Source organism: Hoplias malabaricus, chromosome 3, assembly GCF_029633855.1.
Source record: "Hoplias malabaricus isolate fHopMal1 chromosome 3, fHopMal1.hap1, whole genome shotgun sequence".
In the NCBI taxonomy this organism is placed as follows: Eukaryota; Metazoa; Chordata; class Actinopteri; order Characiformes; family Erythrinidae; genus Hoplias; species Hoplias malabaricus.
In genome coordinates, this window is record NC_089802.1 from 38953722 (window position 1) to 38973679 (window position 19958).

At 46.0% G+C, this 19958-nt stretch overlaps 2 protein-coding genes across 3 annotated transcripts; one reads left to right on the forward strand and one right to left on the reverse strand.

The window, feature by feature from the left end:
* Positions 1-8265: 8265 nt before the first annotated feature.
* On the reverse strand, positions 8266-13811 carry zc3h10 (zinc finger CCCH-type containing 10). The gene is made up of 4 exons (XM_066665114.1): positions 13671-13811; positions 12273-12418; positions 10763-12030; positions 8266-9529 (listed from the first exon to the last, which is right to left on the reverse strand). The coding sequence occupies exons 3-4, from the start codon at positions 11900-11902 to the stop codon at positions 9038-9040; spliced, it is 1632 nt and encodes a 543-aa protein (XP_066521211.1). The 5' UTR covers positions 11903-12030; positions 12273-12418; positions 13671-13811; the 3' UTR covers positions 8266-9037.
* A 1880-nt stretch (positions 13812-15691) lies between these two features.
* On the forward strand, positions 15692-18481 carry cox6c (cytochrome c oxidase subunit 6C). Of its 2 annotated transcripts, none has more exons than XM_066665126.1 (4): positions 15692-15826; positions 17209-17323; positions 17915-18041; positions 18320-18481. In XM_066665126.1, exons 2-3 carry the CDS (start codon positions 17219-17221, stop codon positions 18038-18040), a joined length of 231 nt encoding a protein of 76 aa, XP_066521223.1. In that variant the 5' UTR covers positions 15692-15826; positions 17209-17218; the 3' UTR covers position 18041; positions 18320-18481. The 2 variants fall into 2 exon arrangements, with proteins under 2 accessions (XP_066521223.1, XP_066521222.1); XM_066665125.1 differs by lacking the exon at positions 15692-15826 and adding an exon at positions 15897-16023.
* The last annotated feature ends 1477 nt before the right edge of the window (positions 18482-19958 follow it).

A 19958-nucleotide genomic window follows, 5' to 3' on the forward strand; every position in this document is an offset into this window, starting at 1 on the left:
TCTCTCTCTCTCTCTCTCTCTCTCTCGCTCTCTTTCTATGTATAATTTGGGAAGAACCCTGTCTCTGACTTTACATCTATAAGTTGTTCCAATGATGTAAGAGTGAACAGTGAGTGGACACAGGGTTTAAAACCTCCAGCAGCACTGCTGTGTCTGATCCACTCTACACCAGCACAACACACACTAACACACCACCACCACGTCAGTGTCACTGCAGCGCTGAGAATGATCCACCACCACATCACACCTGCTCTGTGGGGGTCCTGAGCGCTGAAGAACAGGGGGGAAGGGGGTAACACAGTATGCAGAGCAACAGATGGACTACATTCCGTGATTGTGGAGCTGGTTAAATACAGAATGAGATAATGTAGAGAGTAGAGAGGGAGGTAACGTATATGTTCTGAGTCTGTTCTTCAGAAATGACTCTACAACAACGAGCAGAGAGTTTCACTTCTGATCACCAGTGTGTTTCCAGGAGGAGTGGGCATAGAGGAGGGATCTGGCAACCCAGTGTGTTGTAGGAGTTCCAGAGCGCCGCAGTGCGGATTTACTGAGCTCCATTAAAGCCGTGACTCAGCCCCAAAGAATGAGCTCCTCGAACAGTGGTCAACTCCAGCACATCTCCCTGTAACCCTTCACCTCCCGGAGCTGGACACACACAGGACGGACCGAGCACTGCAGGGTGGTCCACTGCTTCACAGCTGAATATGAACCCCACAGAAAACAACCCGTTTCTTGGAGGACATTTCAGTGGGAGGAATTTGCCTTATGCACAGTTATGAACACCCTAAGCCTGTGAGCACACATCAGCCACAAGATTAAAGCCCCTGACAGGTGTGGAGGGCTACGTCTGGAGCAAGGGGACTGTCAGTTCCTGAGGTTGATGTTGAAAGCAGGAGAAGTGGTCAGCGTTAAAGGTCTGAGGGGCACAATGTGATGGTCATGTGTCGGTCAGAGCCTCTTTGAATCTTTATAATAATGAGATCATCATCATTCATTATTACGAAATTTCTCCCTCAGTTTAACAACATAGTACCACATTATTCTGAGATAATAATGTTTTTATTAAGCCGCATTTATGTCACAGTAAGTCATTAGTAATTATGAGATATTTATTCATTGTCACAGAGTACATTATTATTATTATGAGGCAATAAGTCCTGCTTATGTCACAGTAGGTCGTTATTATGAGATACTAACTCTTATGAGATATTAACAGCACTGTCCAACATGTAAATAACATGCCGGTAAGTGGTTGTTGTGAGATGTGATTTTATTATAATAATGTTGTAGTAACACATCAGACCTTAGAGTCACCAGCTGAAAAGTGAAACCTGGAACCAAGGGTAAGTCAGAGATTTTCTGAAGCAGCAAAGGAACATTCTTTTTACAGCAACTTAATTTAAATAGGAATTAATTAAAATGTGTCTTGGAGGTGCTACATGGTCCTGAGAGTGTGTGAGAGACCGTGTGAGTGTGTGAGAGACCGTGTGTGAGACTGTGAGTGTATGAGGGACCATGTGAGTGTGTGAGAGACTGCGTGTGTGTGAGAGACTGCGTGAGTATGTGAGAGACCGAGAGTGTGTATGAGAGACCGTATGAGTCTGTGAGAGACTGCGTGAGTGTGTGAGAGACCATGTGTGTGAGAGACCGTGTGAGTGTGTGAGAGACCGTGTGTGAGACTGTGTGAGTGTGTGAGAGACTGTATGAGTGTGTGAGAGACCGTGTGTGAGAATGTGTGAATGTGTGAGAGACTGTATGAGTGTGTGAGAGACAGTGTGAGTGTGTGAGAGACTGTGAGTGTGTGAGAAACCGTGTGAGAGACATGTGAGTGTGTATGAGAGACAGTATGAGTGTGAGAGACCATGTGAGTGTGTGAGAGACCGTGTGAGTGTGTCAGAGACCGTGTGAGTTTGTGAGAGATCATGTGAGTGTGTATGAGAAACCGTGTGAGTGTGAGAGACCATGTGAGTGTGAGAGACCATGTGAGTGTGTGAGAGACCATGTGAGTGTGTGAGAGACCGTGTGAGTGTGTGAGAGACAGAGAGTGTGTGTGAGAGACCATATGAGTGTGTGAGAGACAGTATGAGTGTGAGAGACGGTGAATGTGTGAGAGACCGTGTGAGTGTGTGAGAGACCATGTGAGTGTGTGAGAGAGTGTGTGTCTGTGTGAGAGACTGTGTGAGTGTGAGAGAGACCGTGAGTGTGTGAGTGACTGTGAGTGTGTGAGAGACCGTGTGAGTATGTGAGAGACCGTGTGAGTGTGTGAGAGACTGTGAGTGTGTGAGAGAACATATGAATGTGTGAGAGACCGTGTGAGTGTGTGAGTGACTGTGAGTGTGTGAGAGACCGTGTGAGTGTGTGAGAGACTGTGAGTGTGTGAGAGAACATATGAATGTGTGAGAGACTGTGAGTGTGTGAGAGACCGTGTGTGTGTGAGAGACCATGTGAGTGTGTGAGAGACTATGTGTGAGATTGTGTGAGTGTGTGAGAGACTGTATGAGTGTTGGAGACCGTGTGTGAGACTGTGTGAGTGTGTGAGAGACCACGTGAGTGTGTGAGAGACCGAGAGTGTGTGAGACTGCGTGAGTGTGTGAGAGACCATGTGTGAGATTGTGTGATTGTGTGAGAGACTGTATGAGTGTTGGATACCGTGTGAGTGTGTGAGAGACCCGAAGTGTGTGTGAGAGAGACCACGTGAGTGTGTGAGAGACCGTGTGAGTGTGTGAGAGACTGTGTGAGAGACCGTGTGAGTGTGTAAGAGACCATGTGAGTGCGTATGAAAGACCGTATGAGTGTGAAAGACCATGTGAGTGTGTGAGAGACCGTGTGAGTGTATGAGGGACCGTGTGAGTGTGAGAGACCATGTGAGTGTGTGAGAGACCATGTGAGTGTGTGAGAGACCGTGTGAGAGACCGTGTGAGTGTGTGAGAGACAGTATGAGTGTGAGAGACTGGGAATGTGTGAGAGACCGTGTGAGTGTGTGAGAGACTGTGTGACTGTGTGAGAGACCGTGTGAGTGTGTGAGAGACCGGGAGTGTGTGAGAGACCGTGAGTGTGTGAGAGACCGTGTGAGTGTGTGAGAGACCGTGTGAGTGTGTGAGAGACTGTGAGTGTGTGAGAGAACATATGAATGTGTGAGAGACTGTGAGTGTGTGAGAGACTGTGAGTGTGTGAGAGACTGAGTGTGAGAGAGACCGTGAGTGTGAGAGACCGTGTGAGTGTGTGAGAGACTGTGAGTGTGTGAGAGACCTGGAGTGTGAGAGACCGTGAGTGTGTGAGAGACTGTTAGTGTGTGAGAGACCGTGTGAGTGTGTGTGAGAGAACATATGAGTGTGTGAGAGATTGTGTGAGTGTGTGAGAGTCCGGGAATGTGAGAGACCGTGTGAGTGTGTGAGAGACTGTGAGTGTATGAGAGACCATGTGAGTGTGTGAGAGACCGTGTGAGTGTGTGAGTGACTGTGAGTGTCTGAGAGACCGTGTGAGTGTGTGAGAGACTGTGTGAGTGTGTGAGAGACCGTATGAGTGTGTGAGAGGCTGTGAGTGTGTGAGAGACCGCGTGAGTGTGTGAGAGACCGTATGAGTGTGTGAGAGACTGTGAGTGTGTGAGAGTTCAGGAGTGTGTGAGAGACTGAGAGTGTGTGAGAGTCCGGGAGTGTGTGAGAGACCGTGTGAGTGTGTGAGAGACTGAGAGTGTGTGAGAGACCGGGAGTGTGTGAGAGACCGAGAGTGTGTGAGAGTCCAGGAGTATGTGAGAGACTGTGTGAGTGTGTGAGAGTCCGGGAATGTGTGAGAGACTGTGAGTGTGTGAGAGTCCGGGAGTGTGTGAGAGACCGTGTGAGAGACTGTGAGTGTGTGAGAGTCCGGGAGTGTGTGAGAGACTGTGAGTGTGTGAGAGTCCGGGAGTGTGTGAGAGACCGTGTGAGTGTGTGAGAGACTGTGTGAGAGACTGTGTGAGAGACCGTGTGAGTGACCGCGTGAGAGACTGTGTGAGAGACCGCGTGAGAGACTGTGTGAGTGTGTGAGAGACTGTGTGTGTGAGATTGTGTGAGTGTATGAGAGACTGTGTGTGAGAGACTGTGTGTGTGTGAGACTGTCTGAGTGTATGAGAGACTGTGAGTGTGTGAGAGACTGTGTGTGTGTGTGTGTGTGACTGTGTGAGTGACCACGTGAGTGTGTGAGAGACCGAGAGTGTGTGAGACTGTGTGAGTGTGTGAGAGACCGTGAATGTGTGAGAGACCGTGAATGTGTGAGAGACTGTGAGTGTGTCAGAGACCGTGAGTGTGTGAGAGACTGTGAGTGTGTGAGAGACCAGGAGTGTGTGAGAGACCGTGTGAGTGTTGGAGACTGTGTGAGTGTGTGAGAGACCGTGTGAGTGTGTGAGGGAACGTGTGAGTGTGTGAGAGACCATGTGAGTGTGTATGAGAGACCGTGTGAGTGTGAGAGACCATGTGAGTGTGTATGAGAGACCGTGTGAGAGACCATGTGAGTGTGAGAGAACATGTGACTGTGTGAGAGACCTTGTGAGTGTGTGAGAGACCGTGTGAGTGTGTGAGAGACAGAGAGTGTGTGTGAGAGACCATATGAGTGTGTGAGAGACAGTATGAGTGTGTGAGAGACCATGTGAGTGTGTGAGAGAACGTGTGAATGTGTGTGAGCGACCGTGTGAATGTGTGTGAGAGTCCGGGAGTGTGTGAGAGACTGTGTGAGTGTGTGAGACACTGTGTGACTGTGTGAGAGACAGTGTGAGTGTGTGAGAGTCCGGGAGTGTGTGAGAGACTGTGTGAGTGTGTGAGAGACCGCGTGAGTGTGAGAGACCGTATGCGTGTGTGAGAGACTGTGAGTGTGTGAGAGACCGTGTGAGTGTGTGAGAGACCGTATGAGTGTGTGAGAGACTGTGAGTGTGTGAGAGTTCGGGAGTGTGTGAGAGACTGAGAGTGTGTGAGAGAACGTGTGAGTGTGTGAGAGACCGTGTGAGTGTGTGAGAGACTGTGAGTGTGTGAGAGTCCGGGAGTGTGTGAGAGACTGTGAGTGTGTGAGAGTCCGGGAGTGTGTGAGAGACCGTGTGAGTGTGTGAGAGACTGTGAGTGTGTGAGAGTCCGGGAGTGTGTGAGAGACCGTGTGAGTGTGTGAGAGACTGTGTGAGAGACCGTGTGAGTGACCGCGTGAGAGACTGTGAGTGTGTGAGAGACTGTGTGAGAGTCCGGGAGTGTGTGAGAGTCCGGGAGTGTGTGAGAGACCGTGTGAGTGTGTGAGAGACTGTGAGTGTGTGAGAGTCCGGGAGTGTGTGAGAGACTGTGAGTGTGTGAGAGTCCGGGAGTGTGTGAGAGACCGTGTGATTGTGTGAGAGACTGTGAGTGTGTGAGAGTCCGGGAGTGTGTGAGAGACCGTGTGAGTGTGTGAGAGACTGTGTGAGAGACCGTGTGAGTGACCGCGTGAGAGACTGTGAGTGTGTGAGAGACTGCGTGAGTGTGTCAGAGACTGTGTGTGTGAGAGACCATTTGAGTGTGTGAGAGACTGTGTGTGTTTGTGTGTGAGAGAGAGAAAGAGAGAGACTGTGTGACATTGTGTGAGTGTCTGAAACTGTCCAAGGGTGTGTGAGAGAGACTAGGTGTGTGTGAATCTGTCCAGAGGTGTGTATATGTGTGTGAGAGAGACTGTGCGACTATGCGAGAGAGAGACTCTATGTGTGTGTGTGTGTGAGAGAGAGAGAGACTGTGAGACACTGTGTGAGTGTCTGAAACTGTCCAGGGGTGTGTGAGAGTGATTAGGTGTGTGTGAAACTGTCCAGAGGGGTGTGTGTGTGTGTGAGAGAACGTGTGAATGTGTGTGAGCGACCGTGTGAATGTGTGTGAGAGTCCGGGAGTGTGTGAGAGACTGTGTGAGTGTGTGAGACACTGTGTGACTGTGTGAGAGACAGTGTGAGTGTGTGAGAGTCCGGGAGTGTGTGAGAGACTGTGTGAGTGTGTGAGAGACCGCGTGAGTGTGAGAGACTGTGAGTGTGTGAGAGACCGTGTGAGTGTGTGAGAGACCGTATGAGTGTGTGAGAGACTGTGAGTGTGTGAGAGTTCGGGAGTGTGTGAGAGACTGAGAGTGTGTGAGAGACCGTGTGAGTGTGTGAGAGACTGTGAGTGTGTGAGAGTCCGGGAGTGTGTGAGAGACCGTGTGAGTGTGTGAGAGACTGTGTGAGAGACCGTGTGAGTGACCGCGTGAGAGACTGTGAGTGTGTGAGAGACTGCGTGAGTGTGTCAGAGACTGTGTGTGTGAGAGACCATTTGAGTGTGTGAGAGACTGTGTGTGTGTGTGTGTGTGTGTGTGTGTGTGAGAGAGAGAGACTGTGTGACACTGTGTGAGTGTCTGAAACTGTCCAAGGGTGTGTGAGAGAGACTAGGTGTGTGTGAATCTGTCCAGAGGTGTGTATATGTGTGTGAGAGAGACTGCGACTATGCGAGAGAGAGACTCTATGTGTGTGTGTGTGTGAGAGAGAGAGAGACTGTGAGACACTGTGTGAGTGTCTGAAACTGTCCAGGGGTGTGTGAGAGTGATTAGGTGTGTGTGAAACTGTCCAGAGGGGTGTGTGTGTGTGTGAGAGAGATGTCCTGTCCTGTGTTCCCATCTTGCACACAGTGATTCCAGGTGGTCCCACAGTGAACCTGAACTGCATGAAGTGCTGAGGAAAATAAATGAATGAATGAAATCCCATTTTATGTGAAATAAACCAATTTAGGGCGGCACGGTGGCGCAGCAGGTAGTGTCGCAGTCACACAGCTCCAGGGACCTGGAGGTTGTGGGTTCGATTCCCGCTCCGGGTGACTGTCTGTGAGGAGTGTGGTGTGTTCTCCCTGTGTCCGCGTGGGTTTCCTCCGGGTGCTACCGGTTTCTTCCCACAGTCCAAAAACACACGTTGGTAGGTGAATTGGTGACTCAAAAGTGTCCATAGGTGTGTGTGTGTGTGTGTGTGTTGCCCTGTGAAGGACTGGCGCCCCCTCCAGGGTGTATTCCTGAGCCCAATGATTCTAGGTAGGATCTGGACCCACCGCGACCCTGAACTGGATAAGCGCTTACAGATAATGAATGAATAAACCAATTTAAATGTTCTACTGAGGCTTAGAATACACTTCGTTTACAGTAAAAAAATTAGAGCTGTTTCCTCCTGTAAGTTACGAGATCAGACCTAATGTCGTTTTGTATTTCAATGTCTAACGTCAGGGACAATGTGGTGTTGTATTTGATTGACGCTTGTACTAGAGGAAAAGTGAATCCTTTCATCATCTACTTTCTTCAGTGGGAGGAGCTAATACAGTGGGGTGGGGCTAAGAGGCCTGGTGGGAGGGGTAAAGATGCTCACTGCAGGACTTAAAGAGAATGTCTACCATTGTGGGGTAACATTTTACATTCAGACACGTCTTTTAAGGTGGAATGGTGTATTTGAGGAAAAATTCACCTTCAGAACAGCTCCTTATACAGCTTTAGATCCTGAAGGAGGGGATGTTCTGTAGAACAGGGTGAGCCCACTTTAGGTGTCAGTGCTTATAATAAAATGATAATTTCATCATCACGCTTGCTCAGGGAATACATTTCTTCTTCTTCCAACGTCTTCCCATGATTTCAGAGTGTTGAGATAAAATGTGACTCGGTGTAAAGGTTCCACTACGTTAAAAATCACATCTGATTTCTTCGTATGAAATAATTGTGCTGTGCAAATAGACCTTAAGAGATGGTTGTGGGATGGGCGCCTACACAGCGAATCAGAAACGCATTCCCCAAATGTATAGCAGTGAGGACGCCGCGTGAGCTCTGAGAACTACAAACGCGCCTGAATGCAGTTAACGACACTCGGTCAAAGAAGTTCAAACCATTTCAACTTTTGCTGCAGCGGACTCTGACGTGGAGGCAGATCGGGGCAGGGCCATCACTCCCAGTTCTGTATGACACCAGACTGGCAGAATGTAAAGATTCATGTCGTCATGCGACTGGCTGAGGCAGTGTGTGTGTGTGTGTGTGTGTGTGTGTGTGTGTTCTGGTTTGTCTGATTTTCGACGTTCATATTTCCTTTCAATTGTAAAATGTCTCATTTCCCACTGGATTTTTGAGATATACAAACTCTGCCCCTGCTCCAGCCGTGTACACGCCTTCTAGACAAGCGCCGCCGAAGAATGCATCTACTGCTCTGTGACGTTCATGGGAGGGATAAACATGCTCAGGGGCAGGGCCAGTGCACTCAGGGGAGGAGCTACAGAGGCAGAAACAAATGGAAAGATTCAACCTGGTCTGCGTTTATTAAAACCTGTATTTTTTTTGTCTTTGACGCTGGCGCTCAGTGTAAACCACACTGTGATATTCACAGATGCCAGGCCTCACTGCTGTTGCCATTTTCATTCATTTTGTGCAAAAAGAAAAAAAAATCACTTCACACAAAAACATTGCACAAATAAAATTCCACTAAAACGAAAAGCGAAGGTGAATTCAGAAAGTCTTTCAGATAAATCCATACAGCGATGTACATTATCTTCACAAGTCTCTGCTGTGTTCAAACCAAACATCAGCCGTCTCATCGTCTCTTCAGAATAAGAGTCCCAGTGAAACACATGACCAGTGACTAATAAAGGGATGCTGGCTTTCCTCGGAGCTCAGTCAGTTCTGTTATATATCAATGCTGTCTGAAGAAAACCCTGTAACAGCAAAACGGCAAAGTGCAAAAATATATTCCCCACCTCTTCAAACCTTTTTGCTCAGGTTTCATTTCCACCTTAAACTGTGCAGCAGTTGCATCTCTAATAAAAAATGTAAAAATGTCAGAGCATGGCGATTTAAGGTGGTATGGAGAGTTCAAATAAGATGCTGGGTCAACAGAAGTTAACTGCTGCAGTTTTGAAGGTGGAAGGTGTTTATTGTTTAATATTTTTGTCCAATTTAGAATTTTCTGTTATTTTAATATTATTAAAAATAGGAATAATGATTAAAATATAAGACTATTTTAATCATTTTGGAGATTCATTATTTCAATTATTGGGACAGCGAGCTTATCCGGCGCATGCTAATGCGGCATGGTGGTGATCCTCATGCTCTGGCTGGCGATGGGGTACGAGACCATAGGCGTGGTGGCGTGGCTCATGGTGATGCCCGGGAGCGGCTGTGCCATGGAGACAGCGACAGGCGCTACGGAGACAGCAACGGGCGCCATGGAGACGGGCGGGGCCATGCCCTGTGCAATGGTCTGGGCCAGTGCGGCAGAGAGGGGCGTGATCTCTGGGTTGAGGGGCGCTGCGTTTGCTTGGGGCGCTGGTGGGGCTCCGGCCGGGGCCACCAGCTCTTGCTGCGTCACGGCGCGGGGCTGCAGCCCACCGCTGCTCAGCGTGGTGTGTGTCTGAGCGATGCCATGGTTGTAGGAACTGACCGAACCCACAGTTGGGGCCAGGCTCTGCTCGGTCGGAGCTGGAGTGGACGACATACTCAGGACCTTCGCCTGGCTCCGGAACTGAGCATTCTGCTCTAAGAGGACCTCGTTTGTGGCCACGAGGTTGGAGACCTGCAGAGTGGATATAATAATAATGTGTATATTCAGGGCATACAACAAGAACAATGACTTTGGGTTAATAGGGACATATTCTGAAAAAAGTCAGTTTTGAGCATATCAGCATTTTTATTTGCGGCTCTGCAGCCCACCAACCGACACACTGTGAAACAAGATCACCCAGTCAGGTTTCTGTGCGCTGCCCAGGACTGAAAACACAGATAAAACGAGCCGTTCTGATTCTGCTCCGCTTCTGACTTCAAGTGCAGAGACTTTAGAATGGCCCCGCCCCCTCGTCTGAGTCTGTCCAATCACAGCACTGGACCCGCGTTTATGTGCGATGTCCTCACTCATACTGCACCTACTCTATGAAGCATAAATTTGTTCCTTCAAGAGCAAAATAGGAATTTGATTCTTCACCTCATGGGAACTGTATTTAATAAACAAAATGACCTATTGCTGCAGAAGATTATTTTTAGAAAATAGAACATTTCTATCTCATATTTTTTGACTTGGGCAGATCACAGTAAATGCACTGGGTGGTCTTGTTTCACCGTGTGTAGGTTGGTGGGCTATATATCCCAACATTAACTGAACAAGGGAATGTTTTGTGGGGAACGTCCCCATTACGACTGCGAAGTAGAGTAACAGAACTCGTCCAGAGGAGGACAGACAAAGCCAAGGACAGAATTACTGTGGGATTGCAGGCGTATCTCTAACTCTATCAGAGAGAAACATGATCCGATTAAAACCCTGTCCCAGGCTCGCTGACGCAGCACAGATCGATCCTTTATTGGAAGTCTACATCATTTATGATATTCCCACATATCTGACTATGGCCTGTTCCTACAGTGCATTTTAAACCTCCATTAGAGCAGCTCCTGTCCTAGGACCAGATGATTTACCATAGGTCCAAATGTCCAAAGGTTTCTATTGCAGACACACACTGAGTAACAGTATGGGACCTTCTGGAGCAGTTGCAGCTTACGTATGGTCTCCAAACTCAAAGCTAAACTTGGGCCAGAGGGGTATAAACTCCCAGCATTGGGCTGGAGGTGGAGCCACTGAGCTCTACTGAATACTCTTGAGATGAGTAGGAGTGGGGTTTGTGATCCAGAACTACTTCTCCAACATCAGCACCTTACCTCACTGAGGTTGATGCGGCTGGATGCCATTAAATCTTCACATTAATGTTCAAAGAAGTGACTGACCACATATATTTGACCATACAGCGCACCTCATCCCCACCTGTTTTTTGAGCTCCTCCACCCTCTTCCTCAGCAGCGCGTTCTCCTCCTCCAGGAGCCGATACTCCAGCGGCCGTGTGGTGAGAGCGGTCTGCACTCCAAAGTCGTAGTGTCCGGCACTCTCGGCCAATCGCAGGCCCTCTAACCTCCGTCTCTTCAGCTGGAGGGCAGCGTGGTCCACTTGGGCCTCCAGGGACCCGGTCTCAAAGAGACCGTTCTCAAACAGAGGATCATAAACAGAGCACGCACCTCTGTCGTAGCGCCGCTGTCCGGTCACCCCCACGGACAAACAGCTGCCCATCGAGCCTCCTCCTCCTCCTCCGCACAGGCCCTGCTCCCTGCAGCCTCCTAAATTAGGGCTCCCCATTCCTATCAGGTTCCCTCCACTTCCTCCAACCAGCCCTGACATCACACCACAAGCTCCAACTCCCCCAACTCCCCCACTGCTCGCGTTCACCATCCCGCTCACGTTGCCCGAGACGCCCATTATCCCCCCCATGCCCAACCTCGAGGCTTCATGTTCATGCTCCTTCCTCACGTGCCTGAACTTGCATTTGTTCCCTCGCTGACACTCTCCTTTCAGATAGTCCCTACAGATGGGGGCCTCCCCTCGGTTTTGAGGAAGATCTGTAAGAGAAAGCCCCAAACCTGCGGCCACTTTCCATCGCAGCCACAAAGGCAGTTCCCCAGTCTTTTTGTAATAGTCCTCGTCCTCTTTGGAGCCGTGGACAAAGCGGCAGTTTGCACGCACACACTCCCGGTTCTGGTGATCGTGGCAGAAGATAAACTCATTCTTCTGAGCCCCCAGGTCGGGAACGTCGTTAAAATCCGGATGCCGGAAGCGGCACCTCTTTCCTCGCTTGCAGACGTTCCTCAGGAAGTCCCGGCACACCCCGTCGAGAGCGGGGTTGGATCCGGAGCCAAAACTGAGGCTGTGTCCATTTCCCAGGGCCCCACTACCACCCATGGCCCCGGAGCTGCCTCCTCCTCCTCCGCACGAGTTTACCCCGACTCCACCTCGGCACTCGGTTCCTCCAGATAAACCTGAGCCAGAGCCCCCGTCCTCCACCCCTGACCCTGAGCCTGCAGCTGAGCCTACGCCAACACCCCCGGACAGGTAACCCCCGTCACGCTCAGGCATGGCCCTCAGCGCCGAACGCACCAAACACCCCGCTCATGTGTGGAACACGAGGACGGGGCTCTGGGGAACGTTCAAGGATCAGCTTAAAGATACGGTTCAGTATCCCGGTGGAGGTGCCAGTCTCGGCCCTGTGAGGAATAAAGACATTAAAGTCAGGACAGAAACACCTTGTCTGACGTTGTTTATTTATTCCAAGAGCCACAACATAAAGACTTGAATAATGCCTTTAAATAAACAACACAGACCCTTTATAAACCCCTATAAAGTTACTAATACAAAAAAGGTCACTTGAAAGTGAACAAAAGCAGCCATATAGTCAGTAATAACATAAATTGTATGCATGTAATATGTATTTAGCTTAAACCTTTACCCTTGCTCTGTTGTAGCCTTCTTCAGCTTCACCACATTACAATGATCACGAGAAGAAGGGATGTGCCTCTGTGTTGACCACGAGGAAGGAGTAATGGCCAGGACCTGGCAGATTAAAAGATGAAGTTCAGCCTCCTGAGGTCCTGTCTGCGAGAAGAGCAGATATTACATCACTAATGTGAACTGCATTACTACTGTATCACTGTCAGCACATTTTCACACTAGTCCCACAAAGCTTTGCCACAGACACAGTGAAACACAGATAAACAGGAGGTCCTATAGAGCACCGCTGGTCACTCTCTGGGCAGACATGATGGCCACACTCTGGCTCACAGCAATGGCTGTATGTCGGCTCATGTGACAGATCTTGTTAGTTTGCATTCCCCTCCAACATATTAAACAATTCCGTGGTGCTGCAACAGCGGCAGTTTAAAAAGAAGCAAATACTTCATTCGAAATCAAAACAGTGTGTGATTGGCTGCTTTTACCGTCAGTCAAAAAGCCCCTCTCTGTCAAAGTCTGTTTTTGGCTGCTAGATCGGACTATTTTGACAGGAAGGTGACCTTTATTTTGTAGTTTAATTTTAATCTGATATTGATCTATAATTTCCTCTATGTTAATAATAATAATAACAACAACAAAATTTTTTGCTGCTATATGAAAGCTGCTAGACTTAAGACAGACAGAAGTTTTTCTTGTGTTGCTGCTTAAATGGGTGGGTGTGCTATCAAATTTGCACACCCTGCGATAATCTGCTACAACAGAGATAATACAGCAGTATGTTATTTTACTGGAAACAGCTATTTAGTGTGTGCTTTAAAGTACACAGCAGAACAAAAACAATAAGCATGTTCTAATAGCAACAATCCTATTTATTTGATGGCATTCAGCCACAAATATGATTGTATTCAGGTGATGTTTGGCAAACACAAGTCAAACTCAAAAACAAAACCAAAGTTACTGTATGGAGCTCCAGCAAATCCAAAGAACACAGTTCCACTGCCCAGTGGAGGAGGGGTGTTTATACCGCCTCCAGTCTCCAGTGGGGGGTTTCGTGCGTTTGTTGTGTTTTTATAGTAAACAAAACACATCTACTTCATTTAAAAGCACATTTTTAACAGCAGAGAATGTGTTTAATATTTTAAGACATAAATCTTGACAGTAAACATTCCCCTTAAATACATGTTTACAAAATCAACACACACAAAAATGGACAAAGCAATGCGAGCCAGATAAACGTATTAAACTGAACTTCTAAATGAAAGAAGATGAGCTTACACTACACATCCGGAGTCTTAGTTTAGCTCAGTGACAAAGGCCTGAATTACGCTAAGTAAATAACGTTAGCCAAAGGGGAATTACTAACAACCTGGCAACTACTGATTTACCGCACACTTACTTTGAGTCAAAGGCGCGTCTTAAAGACAAACAAAACATTAAAATACGACTTCTTCGGGGAAAATAATATCATTTAAATATAAAGCCAGCTGTTTAAAACGTCTCGAGGTTGCACGTTGAAACTGCTCCGACAACAACTTCCTTTCACGTCAAAAAATTAAGGCCACGTTCCAGAATATTGCATGCTCCCTACCTAGTGCACTTAATCAAATCCATGAGGAGAAAATCACCAAAATACACTAACCGTAAATCTGCTCGCATTTTCTGTTTTACCATCTACACAGTTGTTTTTAATAAAAACATCTACATAATAGTATTATTATATATTATAGGGTTTAATTAACTGAAGTCACTTTTCGATTTAAATCGTGAGTGGGAACGAAATGACGTTAGGCGCGGTGTTTCTGTACCCGTCTTTACTTCGTGACCTACATAGTGCACTACTTAGAGGTTAAGGGGACGTTTGTAACACAACCATTGGATACAGTCCAACGCCAGCTTTGTACCCTTTTGCTAATCTACAAATCATACATTCACAATATGTATACAGATGATTTGTGTATCGCAGAAACTACACAAACCCAGGTGTCGGTTAATGTGGCCCAGTTCCGCAGATGAACAAACAATAAACCATGGTGTTAAGAACAGAGATAAATAATGGTGTTTGACTTATAGATCGGCGCTTATGCTGTTCTCATTTGGAATTATGCGACCAGGGCTTGCGTATGTCAGTCACTTCACAATAAAAGACCTGCCTCTACCAAAAGCTTCAGCTTTCTGAAAGCCAGTTCCATATGCAGCTTTAAGCCCTGGGTTCTCCTCTGAATCTACATCTTACAACATGCAGCTCTACAGAGGAAAGGCCTGATGTGTGAGGTCAGCGCACTGGGCTGGTCTTGGGGTTTTGAAGGAATATACTGAGTTTAGGAATAAACAATGGCTCAGTCAAGATCACAGCAGAACACATCGCAGCGATTAGTTTTTAAAATTTATATAATTTTATTTAAGAAACACAAATTCATAAAAACATCTCCACCATGTTGGTCAGATTGGGATAACCAGAACTGTCCGTTCTGAGTGGTCCTCTTATTTATCTCAAGGAATTTTGGCTAAAAGGTTACTGCTCAGTCCGCATCCTTGTGATCCTCACCAAATGCAGCATAGGCACATACAGGGCACTTGTATTTGTATTTCAGCAGCAAAATGAGAAATATGACGCTGTAAAACATCATGACCTATGCATGGTTGCACATTTAGGAGTGGGCTAGTAATACAAAAATATAGGATACATACATTGCTTTTCTTCTGCATGGGACCTACATAAGACTTCTTAGATATGTTTGCTTTTCCATTAGGTCAACTCTGCAGCGGGTTCTTGTTTAGTGGCTGTTCTCTTGTGGTTCAGAGCGAGCTGAGTAGGGACTAAACCGTGGCGTGTAAACCTTGCAGAGCGCTGATTGTCCAGAGAGAGTCGTCACTGTGCTGGTAGTGTCACACTCCTCTAGGTTTCCCGGGGCTGTGGGCTCTTCCCAGTCCTCTGGTCAGCACAATGCCTGGATGGATGAGTAATAGCCCTCATTATTTAAGCAAACTACTTGAATGTTTCACTTTAAATTTGTTTTATTGTTTGTTATTGGCTTGTGCAAATGTCAGAAGGAACACTCCAATATTAAATTGGTTTAACAGTGTTATGTGACTTCGTAGCTCGCCCACTGACTACTGCAGAAGTTTTGCCCTCACCGTGTGTTTTCAGTAAGGAGCTAGGCATGGAGGTATTGTCTCGAAAAAATGTAAAAACAGAGCTGCAGTTAACATAAAAAAGGGCAAAACTGTGTGCAGATATGGGCAACAAGCATGAACGAATGAATGTTTACATGTTTTAAGTTAAAATTTTTAATTTACGAATGTGAAATGTAACTAGTACAGGCCCTAAGGGCTGTTTTTACAATAATATTATTAACATTAATTATCATTATATCTTAACAGTCAAAATCATATCAAAACCATGGCCTTTCTGGTCTTCCGTCAATGACCTGGAGCTCTTCGCTCCTCCCCCGTTTCTCCTTCTCCGCTCTTGTCCCTCGCATCTTGCCGTAGCTCAGGCCTCAAATCGCTGAAGCTCCGCCGCTTGAGTTCAGTGAAGGTCGCGAACAGAAGGTAAGTTCCGGCGCGAATTTTCATCGTTATTGAGCGTATTAAAGCATCTAAACTCCCCTTTAAGTCAGTATTTATTTGAATCGGGTTCTCAACACTTTTAAAGCCGTATTTGGGCGAGTTGAGGAGAGAAAAGGGGTGGAAATCTCGTTAATGTGGCCGTGTGCTGCGAACGGGAAGCGGGTGACTACGCTCTTAAGGTCGTACTCTGTTTAAAAGAGGCACTGATATTAATGTCCTAATATAAAGGCACATGTCTAATCTAATGTATCGCTTTTTTGCTGTTATTTATATAGTATTAATGGCTAAACCTGTACACGCAGAACAATAACATTTGGATTTTTTATATTACGATTTTAAAGCCATAATAATTATGTACTGTTAAACCTTTAAGCCTTTTCTTTGTCATATTTTGGTTCATAATTTTAATAGTGGTGTAGTTGCACATTCACGTTAACAGCCACCATTGAGTAGAGCCCGCATCTCACGTCAACTGCAGAATGGTGCACTGCTTCTGAGCCTCAAAATATTTCATCATTCTTCACTTTAAACGTTGTGTGTTGTCACTAACTGGGTTTTTACACGTTGTTTGGTGCTATTTGATTATTTATAAATATGAGTGTAAATCGGTGTCACCTTCACCACAGTCTCACATTCACTGTTCAGATAAAAGGGATATTCTTCCCCTCAGACATTCATTAAAATCACCCTCTCTCTCATTAGTAGTTTCAGCCTTTTCTCTTTCAGAATATCTACCTACACTTTACGTTCATTTATAGATTTAGATATGATTTAATTTCTTATTAATGAATATGAATTAGAGTGTGTAAGAACACATTTCTTATATAGCACCTGCAGCTCAGTATTTTATTCTGCCTTAATTCACCTAGAACTAAAAATATAGCCATTCATTTGTTTTGTTGTTTGTGAATTGGAGAAACTATACAATTAAAAGTGTTATCATTTAAAAGCATTTTGAAGGGAGATATATATATATATATATATATATATATATATATATATATATATATATATATATATATTCATTTTAATCACAAGCGCTCCCAATGTAAAATCTAACCTGTGTTATGGAGTAACAGTCCAGTTTTCGGACTATTTGAAGCTAAGCCAGAAAATGGAAAATGTGTAAAACGTTTTCTTAAGGAAAGTAGTGAGATTGAATGAGGTTTCCTGGTTTTAGTTAATTTCTGTGTTAGGCAAATTAAACTGCTTCATTTTATGATTTTTATTGCTTATGCATCTTGTAATGAAAGTGTAAGGGTTGTACTTTCATTAACGGGGGGTTGTACTGTCAGAGTGGTGGAGACTGACCTGCTGTTCCCCTCTCATTAATCAAAAGGATTTTGTTTCTCTTATTGTTCCAGATATTTCAACATGTCTCTTCCCAAGCCTGTGATGAGAGGGCTCCTTGCCAAAAGGCTGCGGTTTCACCTCCCCATCGCCTTCACTCTGGCCCTCACAGCAGCAACTTTGTTCAAGGTCAGTCCCATCATTTCTAACAGGTTAAACTAAGCTTGGGTGGGATGTAGGGTTGAAAGATTAGTGGTTTTAACGCTGTCTGTTTTAAAAATCACGAGAGCTGCAAACGTAAACGGCATATAAGAGTTTAGAACAAGTCCAAACTATGTTGAATCCACTATAAGCAGAAGAGTGTAAAAGGTGTAAAAGCACCTTAAGTCTGACTTAAGTCTTTGGTTCACAGGGGGGGGGGGTGTTACTAGGTAATTTATGCCAAAATTTGACCAAATCAAACAGCTCAAACAAAACATTTCTCAGTGCAAGGTCAGAGTTTAGGTTTTTCCCCACACCTACCCATCCATAATACTGTGGGAAATTCGGAGGAATCTCAGTCCGTGTCAGACAAGTCTGGACACCACTGCTGAATGTCCTTGACCTTCAAGCCCTCAGACAGCACTGCAGGAGAAAGCAGTCATATGTCAGTTGCAATGCTGGTCAGAGCAATATCAATTATAGGGATCCTCCAGGTCTTTGAAGCTCTATAGCCTTTGAAAACAATTTGGAAATAATTTTCTGATTTATTTATCCACCCTCCCCTTTGTTCTAACACAGTTCACAGTGACAGAGCCCCGAAAACAGGCATACGCTGATTTCTACAAGAAGTACGATGCCGTGAAGGAGTTCAATGCCATGAGGGAAGCGGGGATATTTGAGAGTGTGAGACCCTCAGGGGAATAAAGTGAGTTTCCTGCTATTTTATTATATCATTTAAAAGAAGAAGAAAAAAAAAACACACACACACACTTCTCCCAGGATTGATTGGAAGGCTCACAAACCTCCTGAATTTTTTTTGTATTTTGGTTTTAGTGGTATTCCACCTCATCCTACCATTTTGTATTTTCCAAATTTTGCAAAAATTGTGGTGGGATGGAAACCCAACTAACCACATGCTAACAAGTTTAAACACTGTTTACACTGAGGAACTCTTTAAATGACTGCGTTATCTTTGTCTTTCAGGTTTTTCTGCCTCTTCATTCCTGGTCTGTTTCCTGCAATGTTGATTACTAGATGTGAACGTTGGTATCTAATGTTCTCATGAACGTATAAAATAAATTATTCTGGCCTTCTGCAGATTCATGGGACCTCTTGTGTGAAATAAAACGTCTTTTTGACTCTAAATGTGTCGGGTGATTTAATCTGAGCTGGTTCATACAGTGAGTGCAGGGTTAATGGAGTTATAAATGGAATGTTTTTTTTTTTGTTTAATCAGGATAACACCCTCCCCCTCCACCTAGTAAATGAAAATCAGACTCTGCTGTCTTGTATTGTGTTATTACATTAGTTAACATTAGCTGTCTGGCCTGCTCTTATGTATTTATTCTACTGCGTCATGCTTCAAAACGTCACTGGGTTGTGGGGTTACTTCTGGATGAAGGCTACACAAGTATGACTTGTATAAAGGTCCACTTGCCAAAGCTCCACAGAGCTGAGTGAGGCAAATGTCTCTGTGCATTTATCTTTATAGGTGTTGTTTTCTGAGCCATTTGACTTTTTGGAAATAACGTTAACCCACCTTCTGTGGTCAAAGTCGCAGTCGCTCTGGTGTAAAACAAGGGAGATAATGACAGTTATTACAAGTGTAAAACGTACTGATGGAGTTTTAGGGCCATGGCAATGAACAAAAAAATAATATGATTCTGAGAATAAAGTCTGAATTCTGATATTAATCTCAGAATAAGTTGTTGGAGTATAATGGGGCATAAACATTATCGGTGGAATTGTGGAACACTCAGTCCTCTTCCACATCAGGACCAGATTGTGATTAGTATTTAAACCCTGAATTGGTGCAAGAACCTGTTTGTTCAGAAGAGGGCATGTAGTTTCAAAGGATGCAATTCATTCATTCGTTATCTGTAACCTTTATTCATTTCAGTGCCGCGCTGGTTCCAGAGCCTACCCGGAATCACTGGGTGCAAAGCAGGAACACATCCTGGAGGGAGCACCAGTCCTTCACAGGGCGACACACACTCACCCACTTGCACACACCTACGGTCACTTGAGTCTCCAATCCACCTACCAACGTGTAGATTTGGAGCGTGGGAGGAAACCCACACAGACGGAGAAAACACCACACTCCTCATAGACAGTCACCCGGAGGAAACTCAAGCAGACACAGGGAGAACACACCACACTCCTCACTGACAGTCACCCGGAGGAAATCCACGAAGACACACCACACTCCTCACTGACAGTCACCCGGAGGAAACCCATGAAGACACAGGGAGAACACACCACACTCCTCACTGACAGTCACCCGGAGGAAACCCACAAAGACACGGAGAACACACCACACTCCTCACAGACAGTCACCCGGAGGAAACCCACACAGGGAGAACACACCACACTCCTCACAGACAGTCACCCGGAGGAAACCCACACAGGGAGAACACACCACACTCCTCACAGACAGTCACCCGGAGGAAACCCACACAGACACAGGGAGAACACACCACACTCCTCACAGACAGTCACCCGGAGGAAACCCACACAGACACAGGGAGAACACACCACACTCCTCACAGACAGTCACCCGGAGGAAACCCACACAGACACAGGGAGAACACACCACACTCCTCACAGACAGTCACCCGGAGGA

Coding starts and splice junctions, on each gene's coding strand:
- zc3h10 (XM_066665114.1), bottom strand. CDS start 11,902: ATGCCTGAGCGTGACGGGGGTTACCTGTCCGGGGGTGTTGGCGTAGGC. Junction 9,530..10,762: donor TGGAGGAGCTCAAAAAACAG/GTGGGGATGAGG, acceptor TCCACTCTGCAG/GTCTCCAACCTCGTGGCCAC.
- cox6c (XM_066665125.1), top strand. CDS start 15,977: ATGTGGCCGTGTGCTGCGAACGGGAAGCGGGTGACTACGCTCTTAAG. Junction 16,024..17,208: donor CGGGTGACTACGCTCTTAAG/GTCGTACTCTGT, acceptor TTATTGTTCCAG/ATATTTCAACATGTCTCTTC. Junction 17,324..17,914: donor CAGCAGCAACTTTGTTCAAG/GTCAGTCCCATC, acceptor GTTCTAACACAG/TTCACAGTGACAGAGCCCCG.